This window comes from Primulina eburnea, chromosome 3 (assembly GCF_022965805.1).
Source record: "Primulina eburnea isolate SZY01 chromosome 3, ASM2296580v1, whole genome shotgun sequence".
Lineage (NCBI taxonomy): Eukaryota > Viridiplantae > Streptophyta > Magnoliopsida > Lamiales > Gesneriaceae > Primulina > Primulina eburnea.
The window spans coordinates 12,828,813-12,841,922 of record NC_133103.1 but is presented as its reverse complement, the minus strand read 5'-3'; the positions used below and the strand labels follow the sequence as shown (position 1 = coordinate 12,841,922).

Here is a 13,110-nt window from a genome sequence, read left to right as displayed (position 1 = left end):
TAATGTATATGGGTTAAATTAAAAATTGACCAGAGAAACTAGATAGAATGAAACATAAAATTCAGGAAGAAATTAGTTTATTAGGTTCAAAAAAATTATATTATTCTAGCAATATTTTATAAATTCCTATTACTCATATATTAAAGATATATTAAAACATAGAATTTTGTTTTAATATATTAAAACATAGAATTTTGTAAAACAAGTCTCATGGAATAATTTTGTTTATGCAAAAAATATTACTTATTATTATAAATATGAGCATGAAGACATTATCGATCTTCAAACAATATATAATCTTCAAACAATATAAAGGAGCGAGTATATAAGCTTGATTAAAAACCAATTAATTCGTTTCCATTCAGTATTCCGAAAGGAAAACACCAATCTTATGGCAAATAAGACACAAATTAGAACAACACAATTAAAAGTCCAAAACAATCTCAAATTGCTAAAATAACACTGTTCAACAAATGCTAACACTGGAAAAAACAGACAAAAGGACAAGTCCCTCAGAACTCAATTATTCCGAAACATAACTCCGCTGTATCTGATCAAAATGGAGAGATGTAGAAAATCAATGTAAAATTCCTCCTTCCTTCAAACAGGCTCAAGCAGACTTTGCCATGTGCCGAACCAAGTCAATCACACGGTTGCTGTGACAGTACATTACATCAGTATTGCATCCAACATATAGATAGGCTAAGTTCGAATAAACTGGAAAAAAATAAAGAAAAAAGACCATCTTTTCTTCATGATATGGCATACCTGTAACCCCATTCGTTGTCATACCAAGAGACGACTTTCACAAAGTTTCCGTTGAGGGCGATTCCGGCCTTGGCATCAAATATGCTCGACCTATAACAAATCCAATTCATAACATATGTGGCGGCGTCAAATAACGAATAGAGGGGGTGAAAAGATTAAAGACTTTCAGAAAAAAATATGCACCTACTTGGGGAAATAACTAAGGGAAAGGGTGAGTAAATAATATAATTAATTTTACAAGAGAAGAACCGAAGACAACGACCAAGTTTCTAGGAATTCAAGACCTTGTAGGCTTAACTTCGAACAACGTGACTAAAAGCTAAAAGAAACTAATAAATCATTAACAAAACAAGTACTAGAAGGAAGTAAATCCCGAGTCCTTACCTGCAATCACCAATAAAGTCAGTGGACACCACATCATCTTCTGTGTAACCAAGGATACCCTTCAACTTTCCCTCAGACTCCGCCCTATAAAACAATTAAATATCAGTGTATATTATATATATACTAGATGCTAAATAAATGGAATGAAGCCTTCTTTACAAATCATGAGGAATTTGGTATCACAAGATTGAAGAATTATTACTTGATAGCAGCTTTAATTTCATCATAGGAGGCTGCTTTTTCGAGCCTTGCAGTTAGGTCAACCACTGAAACATCAACAGTCGGAACACGGAAAGCCATCCCGGTAAGCTTCCCATTCAGGGCAGGAAGCACTTTCCCAACGGCCTGTGCACATAAATTAAATAAAGAATATAACATGATGTAATACCCACCGATAGTATTAAGGAACATGAGACCAGTTGGAAAAAGATTATCATCGTATCCAAGCATTCATACAGGTGCGAGTGCATGTAACTGCTGGCACATGTACCTTATCAGTTTTGCAACAAACAGTATTTGCTAAATGCTAATATTTATATGGCCAAATATGGAATCCTGAACTTTCGAGTTAGAAGATGATCCCGTCGATTAAATTATGTAAACACAAATTCATGGTACGTACCTTTGCAGCTCCAGTACTACTAGGAATAATGTTGAATGAAGCAGCTCTTCCACCTCTCCAGTCCTTCATTGACGGACCATCAACGGTTTTCTGTGTTGCTGAAGACCATAGAGCAGATTGTTAAGGACCATTCCAATCCATGTAAAAAGGTCAAGTTCATGCCATAAGGAAGTAAAAACTCCTCATGTAGCATACAGTATCATATTTCCTGATGGATCGAAAATAAGTTTCTTTTCATCTAAAGATATATGCTGAACACGGGGTGTTTCATTCCGATGTAGCATAGACTAAGCCATGTTAAAACCGAGAAACCTTTAGAAATAGATATGCTTACCCGTAATTGAGTGGACAGTTGTCATCAGCCCCTCAACAATGCCAAACTTATCATTAAGAACCTGTGGCATAGAAATCACGATACATTTGAATATATGAAAGTTATTACTGCATAATTTTAGCTGGAAAAATTAAGTTAAAAATAGACCTTAGCTAGTGGGGCTAGACAGTTGGTAGTGCAGCTAGCATTAGAAACAATGTCAATATCTGGTTTGTAATCTTTCTCATTGACACCCACAACGAACATGGGAGCATCCTTACTTGGGGCAGAAATTACCACTTTCTTGGCACCTCCCTGAGAGTCAGATAGGAGACCAAAAACACTTCAAAAAATAGTCCACACTGTAAGTACTCTATGACGGCAAATGAAGATGAAACATGGCATGCTAGTTCAATAAATCAAAATGGTGGGAAATTAGACTGCCTTGGACTATTGTAGCTAAAAATAATAATTGTGTTACAAGACAAACCTTCAAATGAGCAGCAGCCTTGTCCTTGTCAGTGAACACACCTGTGGACTCCACAACATATTCGGCTCCAGCTTCACCCCATGGGATTTCCTCTGGGTTTCTATTCGCAAAACAAAATTACATAGCATAAAGGATACTAAAAATGATACCAACAGCTAAAAAATAATATAAGTACCTCGCACCAAAGACAGTCACTGGCTTGTCACCAAAGAGAAGGGTCTTTGAATCCTTGACGGTGAGTTCATGTTTTTTCCATTGACCATGAACACTGTCATATTTGAACATATATGTCTATACGCCAAAAAAGCCAGTTGTTGTCAGATAGCACATACAAACAACATTTGGCAAAACAAAACTTCAATCATACTTTTCCCTCAACAAGAACAATTCATACTGCAAATAAAACTCTATATAGTTAGAATCATTATCATATTTGACTGTACTCTACAAACATTTATTTATTGTTTTTCAATAGCTTTTAAATATTGTATAAGATGCTATAATGTTTGTCCTGCATCCAAACTTCAAAATATTATCAATCAACGCACCTCGAATCATACCTAGAGTCAAGGTTCCATGGCATTTTAGAAAGCTTTGTGCCTTTGATAACTATGAGAGTCATTATTCTAGAAAGTAAGATATCCACCAATAGCCTGCCAATTGAATACACAAAAACACACACCCGTAGCTATTGGCAAAACGACCAACATTTACATGCATTTCCTAACTTTGGATAGACAAACACGGTGAGCATTTTTATATGTACGTTGGGTTAGCAAGCAGAATGAGCACGTCATGTAGACGAGTTACAGGATTATTTATCAAACAAATCTGTACAGAAAGGGCTAAACAGAACCAAATAACCATTTCAACCAAACATATCAACTATGATACTTCAAATGGTATCCGAGATCTAGCTGTCATATAAATCATGGAATCACATAAATGTCATATCCATGTAGACCACCACAGATCCCACCATTTTACGACCTCGATCACGATCGTAAAACCATAAGAGAGAGAAAACGGAATTTTCAAAAAAAAAAAAGGAGGATACCATGTAATCGGTGGTAATAAATGGATCATTAACAGCGACAAGCTCAACGTCATCACTCTGCAGTGCAACTCTAGCCACCAGTCGTCCAATCCTTCCAAATCCTGCAAATAAACACCAGATCACATGGAATTCAAAAAATGTTATCTTAAATGAAAAAATGAAGTAAGATTTCCTTCTACGAATTTAACACCAAAAAAAAAAAAGCATATTAACAATACCATTGATTCCAATCTTGATTTTGGCCATGATGAATACGAGATCTAGTGAACAAAAACGAAAAACGAGCTTTTTTAGGAGTGGAGAGAGTGTATAAGAGTAAAGCGGCGTTGGAGATGGAAAATGTAGAATGGGCTTCGGTAGTGTATATATTTATAGTTTGGAGGAGGAATAAGGGCAACGGAGATCGTTAAGATCTAGAAGCGTGAGGCGGAATTATCGGTGCTGAAATTTGGTGGTTCCATCCCCATGTCACTGCCGAAACGACAACCTCGGAATGCATGGGAAAAAACTGTTGCCACGTGGACAGTGCAGTTTTATCCATTTATGAAAAATGCCACTTGTTACATTTAACTTATATTTTTTAAAAAAAATTGATTAAAAGAATTAATTAATGATAGTTTATAATTGATTTAAAAAATATAAATAAAAATGTACGCTAACTCTTCGTTTATTATTATTATTATTATTTTAAAATTTACTTAATTGAAAGTTATATTTTCTTAATTTCATCTTCAAATAAAATTGAATTATAATCAAACTGTTTCATATCGATTACTAAAATAATCAAAATATATATATCGTCGTTCTCCAATACCATGAATCATGAATGTTGTTTACGATGCGTATACATCCAAAATAGCTTATTCTTAATGTGAGCGATTTCATTTTAGACAAAAACTTGTGTGAGACGGTCTCACGGGTCGTATTTGTGAGATGAATCTCTTATTTGGATCACTCATGAAAAAATATTACTTTTTATGCTAAGAGTATTACTTTTCATTGTTATTATGATTAGGGTTGACACGTCTCACGGATTATGATCCGTGAGACGGTCTCACATGAGACTCACTCTTCATTTTATTTATGTATTATTTCATTTCTGTTATTATTGTATTAAGTTTCAAACAAATTAGAGACAATTTTGATACGTTTGAACAAGAATTCTCATACGAGTAGGTCTCTTATGAGACGGACAAACGGTCTCATGAATCTTTATATGTGAGACGAGTCAATCTTAACGATATTCACAATAAAAAGTAATATTCTTAGCATAAAAATAATATTTTTTTCATGGATGACCCAAATAAGAGATCTCTCTCACAAAATACGACTCGTGAAACCACCTCATGTAAATTTTTACCACTTCATAATTGTATATTAAATTTGAGACCAATAGAGACGACAGCTTTCATAATTGTCAATTCACCTTTCTTTTCGTATTTGTCAAATTACTCATATTTGATAACACACATGCAATATTACCCACTCTTTTACAAATTTATTATAAATGTATCTATGTTCCATAAAATGTTCTACAAACTAATTATAAAAATCGATTAATCTAAAAAATACATTAAAAAAACGAATTGTATAAACACGCAACACGTGAAAAACTCTAAAAATAACACGCTAGAAGTCAATTACATTAACACAAAACATGTCGTAAGAATATAAATTTCATCAGTCCAACAATAACATATGATGTCTTCTGGGTCGATTGGGTGAGTTGAGTGGACAATCTACTGGGCAAAGATGTGTATATTCATGTGTATATCAATATAAGGAACTAAGTAAATACATAATTTATTGAAAGCAGTAAATACAATATCTCATGTCCCAAACGAATGAGAAAACATGTGTATTAATAGGAGAGAAGATGGCCTCGATTGCAGCACATGTACATTGTTCCTGATTATATATCTACTAATACGCTGCCTTCTGATAGTAGGCATGACGTCTCATATTGTCTATGGTATTGTCATGAGCACTGATTTGTCATGCTAATGATTACGTGACCCATACTTATGGGGCCCCCTATCATGTTTTCATGGTCGGTCTGAGTAGGAAAGAACCGACCTAGCCGGTTCCTGTCAGTGCTGGGTAGGGTGAGCCCGGGTCGTGTGGATTGTAAACATGGAGAGGAACAAACCCATCGATTACCCGTGGAGACGCTATACGATCACTTAATTTAATATTTTCGGATACCCTGCCTTGTCTGCTCATAAAAGACTCCAAAAGTGCTACAAGTTCCTGGGATTCCAAGAGCTTCCCTGCCTGGACATACACATTTTCCACCTGGGTAGTATCATTCAACCATGTCTTGGATGACCAAGAATATGAGCTCGAGCTTGTATGAGTTTATAGTGGTCTGATATGATTTCCGAGTTGTTGCATACCAGGGGTTGTTTAAACATGTTACTCTTTCTTTACCTGAATTGGCTTCCTCCCGGTCTTCTCTTGGCTTCCCGAAACCAACTCTGGACTGATCTTGCTTTGATCCTCTCTTCTTGCTCGAGTAGAATTATAATCGGGCCCTTCCAAGTCATCAGCAGGTAAATTCATTAATTTCACCCAAAAAATATGAGCAATTATGACATAAGGAAATTTTTCTATTAATCTCGATTAAACGACAAGTATTTCATGGATACAAAAGTTTAAAATAAATCAGATATCGAAGCAATTTGCATATATATAATAATTGAAATATTAATAGAGAAAGCAAATTTTAATTAATCAGTGTCAACGTTTTTATATAAATTACAAAAATTGAATTTTGTTGTTAAAACAAAAAATTAATAAGAAAAATTATAACATGAAAGAAATGAATGACTCTAACCGGATCAATTTATGCTACATCAAGTGAAACTTTATATAAGAATAAATCAAACAAAAATATTTTCAAATCCATAAGAAGATCAATCGATATTTTTGTGTTAAAAAATAGCGGACACATGTGATGTAAGCATGGATTGAACCATCCATCCAAATATTTTATGTAACCATGATATTTAATTTATTTAACAAGTAACCAGCTTGTATATTAGTCAAAAATATTAAATAGAGTTATATCAAACAATCTTAAATTAGCGGTTGACTCGAGTCTCGAGTGGTTGAAATATATTTTAAAATTTGGTATTTGTATGTTACTTTTCAAAGTCAATAAGGGTTGAGATGGTTTATTTGTATATTCAATTATCTTTTTTTTTGTCAATTTATATATTGTCAAAAATTTATGTGAGACGGTTGTGAGACATATCTCTTATTTGAGTCATCCATGAAAAATTATTACTTTTTATGTTAAGAATATTACTTTTTGTTGTGAATATCAGGTAGGATTGACCCGTCTCACAGATAAAGATTCGTGAGATCGTCTTATAAGAGACATACTCTCATGTGTTTTTATTTATCGAACTATATTATATACATGATCAAAAGTATTGATTTTTTTTTTTCTAAAATTAAAAAAAGAAAAAAAAAAAGGAATGTAACCTTGCCCCTCCAAGATGTTTGTTTCATTTTTAGGCTAGCACCTTAATCGAAAACTACTAGCTCCAATACTAAGAAGTTAAGAAAAATTATCAGTTTTATATTAATTCGGTGGAGCAAAGATCAAGCAAGTCTGGTTCATATTCTCGTTCTGAAAAATTATTATTTGATTTTAGGAATGAGCTTTGCTCATAATATCAATATTTATGAATAATACAAATTATTAAATGTACGAAGAAAAACAAATTTAGATGTACATTTCGATTTCACGTCACTGACAAATCAATCATTCAACTGTATCAAGTTGAGCACTCCACTTTTTGTTGGATGAGGTGGGCGGGGACGTTCCGATTCTTCTGCCAAATCTTTAGGCCACAGATTATTTTCTTTTTAATGATAACTTCATGTAATAAGAAACAACTCTAATTCTCCTTCAATGCTAGTTAGAAATTCATCGATATTTTTTTAGACGAGTCTATCGATATAATATGAACTGTGTAATTTACTTTGATTAGCGTTAATAAAAAAACAAGAAGTAGAATACTCTAAAATTGGTATCGTTAAAGACCAACTGAGTGAAAAAATAAACCTAAAGAACATTGTTATTTTGTTTAGTAAATCAATCACGATAAATTGACGTCAATGTGTTGATCAATTCAGTTTAATCCATCATTATTTTTTTTCAAGGCTAACTTATATTTATCTTTACCTAGTTTCCAATAGCACGTTTACTAGAATAAAATGATCACATTTTATTTTACTATGATTGAGCTTAATGAACTATTTTTTTGAAAATTTTATAAGATTAAAGTTTTGAATATTATCATTTAATACTTTTTAAAAGTTTCTAGATAAATTAGTTTGATAATCTCGAATTATACTTTATCGTTTATTACAAGAATATGATATTTAGTTAATTATACGTATGTGTTTTGTATAATGTTTGACTTGAAAAAAAAAGTTTTAAATCGTTATATTATTCATATGGTAAAAATTTGTGTGAGACGGTCTCATGAGTCGTATTTGTGAGATGAATATCTTATTTGAGTCTCATATGAAAAAATATTACTTTTTATGCTAAGAGTATTACTTTTTATTTTGAATATGGATAAGATTGACACGTGAGACGGTCTCACATGAGACCCACTCTATTCATATATATTACTTTAGAGTGGGTCTAATGTGAGACCGTCTCGCGGATTAAAATCTGTGGGATGAGTCAACTCTACCCATATTCACAATAAAAATTAATACTCTTATATTTTTTCATAGTTGACCCAAATAAAATATCAATCTCACAAATACGACCCGTGATACCGTCTCACACAAGTTTTTGTAATTACTTTGTTATCTTGTATGATATATCAAAAGTAATTAAAATAAATTTAATTAATAATACACAGCCTAGAAACTTTTGCTTGCTCTCCCTTTCCTTGCATCCCATTTGCGGGGCCAATCTTCACATTTCAATCACAGACCCAACTCACGAAAGACTTTCTTTTTATTATAGCCCCCCTTGCTTTTTTCTTGCTTTATTTTTTTTTCTATCAAAATAATGTGCGTGCATCCATAATCCATAATTTTTGCAATCCTTTTCTCCTTTTCTCAACACTTGTACATGTGAAGTTTGAAACCGAGGTGCGTGGGTGATTATACTGTTTTGGGTTCTGCGTTTTACTGCTTTGATAGGTACTTTTTTTATGGGTGAGTTCCGATGAAGAATGTCGACTGGGTTTTCTAGATCACGCCCAGATCTTGATGCTTTCCGATATGGCTGGATAGTTGGGAATCTTGGTGAATTTTGGGGAAAAGGGGGAAATTTGAGGTGAGCTCTAATCTCGTGACATTTTCTTTGATTAATTTTTGAGGCGATTGTAAGTCAAAGTTGTGGGATTTCCCTTCATATTATCTTTTGGGTAAATTTTTTAGCTTTCTCAACTGGGCTGTAAACTGGTTGGTATAAAATTGACATGAAATCCTGTTCAAGTATTAGCGTACCTTCTTTTCAGATGGGTGGATTTTGTGCAATAGTTATCTCCTTTAAAGGGTTTGGTGAATTTTTTGCTTGTGCTTCCAAATTTGATAAAAGAACAACTTGGCTTATGTTGCGTGGGCTTAGCTTATATCAATTCAGTTTTTTTCTACGTCCCTTTTATTCTCACAGATGAGATGCCCTTAGCTGGTAATAGCAGAAGCACAAAGATCCAGCATGTTTACTTTTGTCGGTGGAGAAGATAGCCGTATAGATGCCTGCATCCTTGATAAAAGGATATAGTCATTGGAATTTGTTTAACGATCCGTTTCCTGAATGTAATATATGTTTTTTTTTATTCGGTAGATTACCATTTTAGTTGAATTGTAACAAAGTTTGAGCTTACTTGAAGAGTATTGTATTTTCTTACTTTAAGGTATGATTAAAAATATTCTCAATAGACTTCCACGAAAACAAGCCAAGTTAGCTGAGAATCGGGATGGAGGATCCTCTACTTCATCTTCAAATGCTTCTGCTTCTTCCAGAAGCAATTATGCTGCAGGTTCGCGGTCAGGCAATTCAAGTGCTACATTTTTTCAAGGGACCAATTCAACTTCAAATTCTGGTGTAGTTTCTGGAAGTAATCTCTATGACCCACTGAACACAAAGGTAAATGGAACCGGCAGGGCTGTGCCATATGAGGCACTTCCTAGTTTTAGAGATGTACAAAATGCAGAGAAGCAAAACTTGTTTATTAAAAAGTTGAACTTGTGTTGTGTACTATTTGACTTCACTGAACCTGCTAAGAATATGAAAGAAAAAGACATCAAGCGGCAGACATTGACAGAGCTTGTTGACTATGTGACTTCACCCAATGGGAAGTTTAGTGAAACAGTTATGCAAGAGATCGTGAAAATGGTATCCATAAATTTGTTTCGGACACTCTCTAATCAGTGTCGTGAAAACAAAGTTTTAGAGGCCTTTGATGTGGAAGACGACGAGCCCTTAATGGATCCTGCATGGCCCCATCTGCAGCTCGTCTATGAATTCCTTCTCAGGTTTGTGGCTTCACCAGAGACAGATGCCAAGCTGGCAAAGCGCTACATTGATCACTCATTTGTTCTGAAGTTACTTGATCTATTTGATTCAGAAGATCCCAGAGAAAGAGAGTATCTAAAAACCGTCATGCACCGCATATATGGGAAGTTCATGGTGCATCGTCCATTCATAAGGAAATCAATTAATAATGTATTCTACCGTTTTATTTTTGAAACGGAGAAGCATAATGGCATCGCACAAATGTTAGAAATTTTGGGCAGCATTATAAATGGATTTGCATTGCCTTTGAAAGAAGAACACAAACTTTTCCTTGTTCGGGTGTTAATTCCTCTTCACAAGCCAAAGTGCATACCAATGTATCATCAGCAGCTGTCTTACTGCATCACACAGTTTGTGGAAAAGGACTGCAAACTTGCTGATACTGTCATACGAGGCCTGCTGAAATATTGGCCGATCACAAACAGTTCAAAGGAGGTTATGTTTTTGGGTGAACTAGAGGAAGTATTGGAAGCTACTCAACCTCCAGAGTTCCAGCGCTGTATGGTTCCATTGTTTCGGCAGATTGGTCGATGCTTGAGCAGCTTACATTTTCAGGTTTGCCAAAAATTTCTCTTAACCTTTTATTTTCATTCACCGCTCACAACTAATTATGACATGTCGGTTTTATGGTCATGATAATCTGCTGCCTTAAGGGCATCAGTTCATTTTTGCATATTTATTACGCTAAGTTCCATTTTGTCCACAGATACATGTGAGTTTCGCTATTATAATACCTAGTTTATGCTGATATTCCATGAAGCATTAATTGGACGTTCTTGTGATTAAATGTAGTAGTAGATACAATTTTCTCGATCCATTGGTTTTATTCTCATTCAGGGATTACAACATAGCACATGTCAATTTGCTGCCATCATTCTCCACTATTTCAAGCCGGACATCTAAAGGACCCCCTACTGTTTTTATGATACAGCTCTAGTTCTGTTACTGTGCCCATCATGTGAAATGAGTTTTAACTAGTGTAAATATATTCCCCGAGGCATTATTTGGATGAATTTTGAGCAAGTAGGATGTTTTTATACTTGGTTTTTTATATCTTCCTTTTATCAAGTGTCAAGCTTCCCTGTCTGTCATGTAATTTTTCTGCACTGTGTATTAACAACCAATCAGGACTAGTTCTGGTAGATTAATCTGAGATTCTGAACTACAAGGTTCTGAGTCCGAGCATGGGCTCTTTTTCTGTAGCAATGTAACCGATTCTAAAGTGAGTTCAGTTTCTTGCGAACGAACGGGTCATTCCTTATCTTAAGTTCTACTGATTGCCTTTTTTAGATTCATGTTTAATTGCTTATATGCACAATGTAACATTTACTAAGGTTGCATTTGGATTGATGAATTTCAAACATGTGGATTTCAAATATATTGAAATATATTTTTCTTGATACAGTGAAGCAAGATCATAAACTTCAAATCCATCTCTTGTATGTTTATATAGCATTTCATGTTAATTATAATGAATTTTAGGTTCACTCAATAATGAAATCATTTGAAATCCATTCAATTTTGTGTAACTAATATGTATAAGTAAGGAGTGAATTTAAGATTTGTTAATAATAAATCTATGATCAAAATGCATGGATTTCAAATTGATCTCCCCCAAATGCTGCAACCTAAAAAATTTTGTTTGAGGTCAACTTGTTCATCACAAACTCCATATGAGTATGTGTATAGTGATATATAATGTCCTTTTTTATTCCGTCAATAATGTGATCTTTCATTTTCTTGTGCATGGAGTTCTTTAAACAACCATGGAGAGGACAAACTTTGTTGATTTGTACTTGGGATGGAGAAGTTTTATTGTACTGCATGGTGGAACTACAATTGAAGTAGTGTTTCAAGGGTAGCAAAAATCTAGTAGTATTATGAAAATGAATTGTGAGAACAGATAAGTAGTGTTTCGTAGTTGTCAAGCGTGCTTACTAGCAAGTTGTGGAACTAGTATTCATTGGTGAAGCCTCACTAGGAGGGAATCTCGAACTTTTGTTTCAATGTTTAACAAGAAAATGATTCACAAATAGCTGCTTCAGAAGAATATAAGACAGTTGGAAAACTATGGCTTTGTCATGCTGCATCCTTTGTTAGAGCATCCAGTAATATAAATCTTAGATATGACTTTGAACAGCAGCTAAATGTTTCAATCATTTACAGAAGAAATCTGAGCAGTAGGGGAAAAAAATCTTGAATATTTAATGTTTACTTCAGTACTATTACACTGGAGAAGATATAATGCCAAGTTTGAGCAGAAGATTTAAAATGCATCAAAGCTAGTCCTCCATTAGGAATCAAGCTGATTGGATTCTTGATATTGCAGGTGGCGGAGAGGGCTCTATTTTTATGGAAGAATGATCATATCGAGAACCTGATTAAACAAAATCGTCAAGTAATACTTCCGATAATCTTCCCTTCCTTGGAGAAGAATTCAAGAAGCCACTGGAACCAGGCAGTCCAGAGCTTGACGCAAAATGTCCGCAAACTCTTCTCTGATGTGGATCCAGAACTTTTCGACGAGTGTTTACTGAAATTCCAAGAAGATGAAGCAAGGAAAGAAGAGATTAAGCTGAAACGTGTAGCGGTATGGAAACGCCTGGAAGAAACATCTGCGGTAAAAGCTTCAGCTAATGAAGCCGTGCTAGTTCCTCTCAGGACAAATGCTAAAATGCCATCTGGATAGAGACCTGTGTTTGAGTTTCTTGATGTGGCTCAACTTTCTTGTGCCTATTTCCGACCAAGAATGGATGGCTATCATGGGATCAAAGATGGATTGATGACCCTGCAGGAATTGGGTATTTTCTTTGTTGTCTATTGTCTTATGCATCCCTTTGAAGGACACGACATGGGGTGTGATCATTCTCGGGCCAACGCAGTAACAGAATCACGCGGATAAACAAAATTAGGTGGGTAG

The 13,110-nt window shown here is 34.5% G+C and overlaps 2 protein-coding genes across 3 annotated transcripts; one reads left to right on the top strand and one right to left on the bottom strand.

Moving 5' to 3' along the window:
- Nucleotides 1-389: 389 nt before the first annotated feature.
- On the bottom strand, nucleotides 390-4,107 carry LOC140826545 (glyceraldehyde-3-phosphate dehydrogenase, cytosolic). The gene is made up of 11 exons (XM_073188931.1): nucleotides 3,853-4,107; nucleotides 3,635-3,735; nucleotides 2,753-2,868; nucleotides 2,578-2,677; nucleotides 2,256-2,402; nucleotides 2,109-2,169; nucleotides 1,775-1,872; nucleotides 1,355-1,497; nucleotides 1,153-1,236; nucleotides 769-858; nucleotides 390-656 (listed from the first exon to the last, which is right to left on the bottom strand). The coding sequence occupies exons 1-11, from the start codon at nucleotides 3,878-3,880 to the stop codon at nucleotides 611-613; spliced, it is 1,014 nt and encodes a 337-aa protein (XP_073045032.1). The 5' UTR covers nucleotides 3,881-4,107; the 3' UTR covers nucleotides 390-610.
- Nucleotides 4,108-8,579: 4,472 nt separating this feature from the next.
- Nucleotides 8,580-13,087, top strand: LOC140826544 (serine/threonine protein phosphatase 2A 59 kDa regulatory subunit B' eta isoform-like). Of its 2 annotated transcripts, XM_073188930.1 has the most exons (4): nucleotides 8,580-8,945; nucleotides 9,285-9,430; nucleotides 9,529-10,745; nucleotides 12,520-13,087. In XM_073188930.1, the coding sequence occupies exons 2-4, from the start codon at nucleotides 9,367-9,369 to the stop codon at nucleotides 12,877-12,879; spliced, it is 1,641 nt and encodes a 546-aa protein (XP_073045031.1). In that variant the 5' UTR covers nucleotides 8,580-8,945; nucleotides 9,285-9,366; the 3' UTR covers nucleotides 12,880-13,087. The 2 variants fall into 2 exon arrangements, with proteins under 2 accessions (XP_073045031.1, XP_073045030.1); XM_073188929.1 differs by lacking the exon at nucleotides 9,285-9,430 and having other exon boundaries at nucleotides 9,554-10,745.
- Nucleotides 13,088-13,110: the final 23 nt, after the last annotated feature.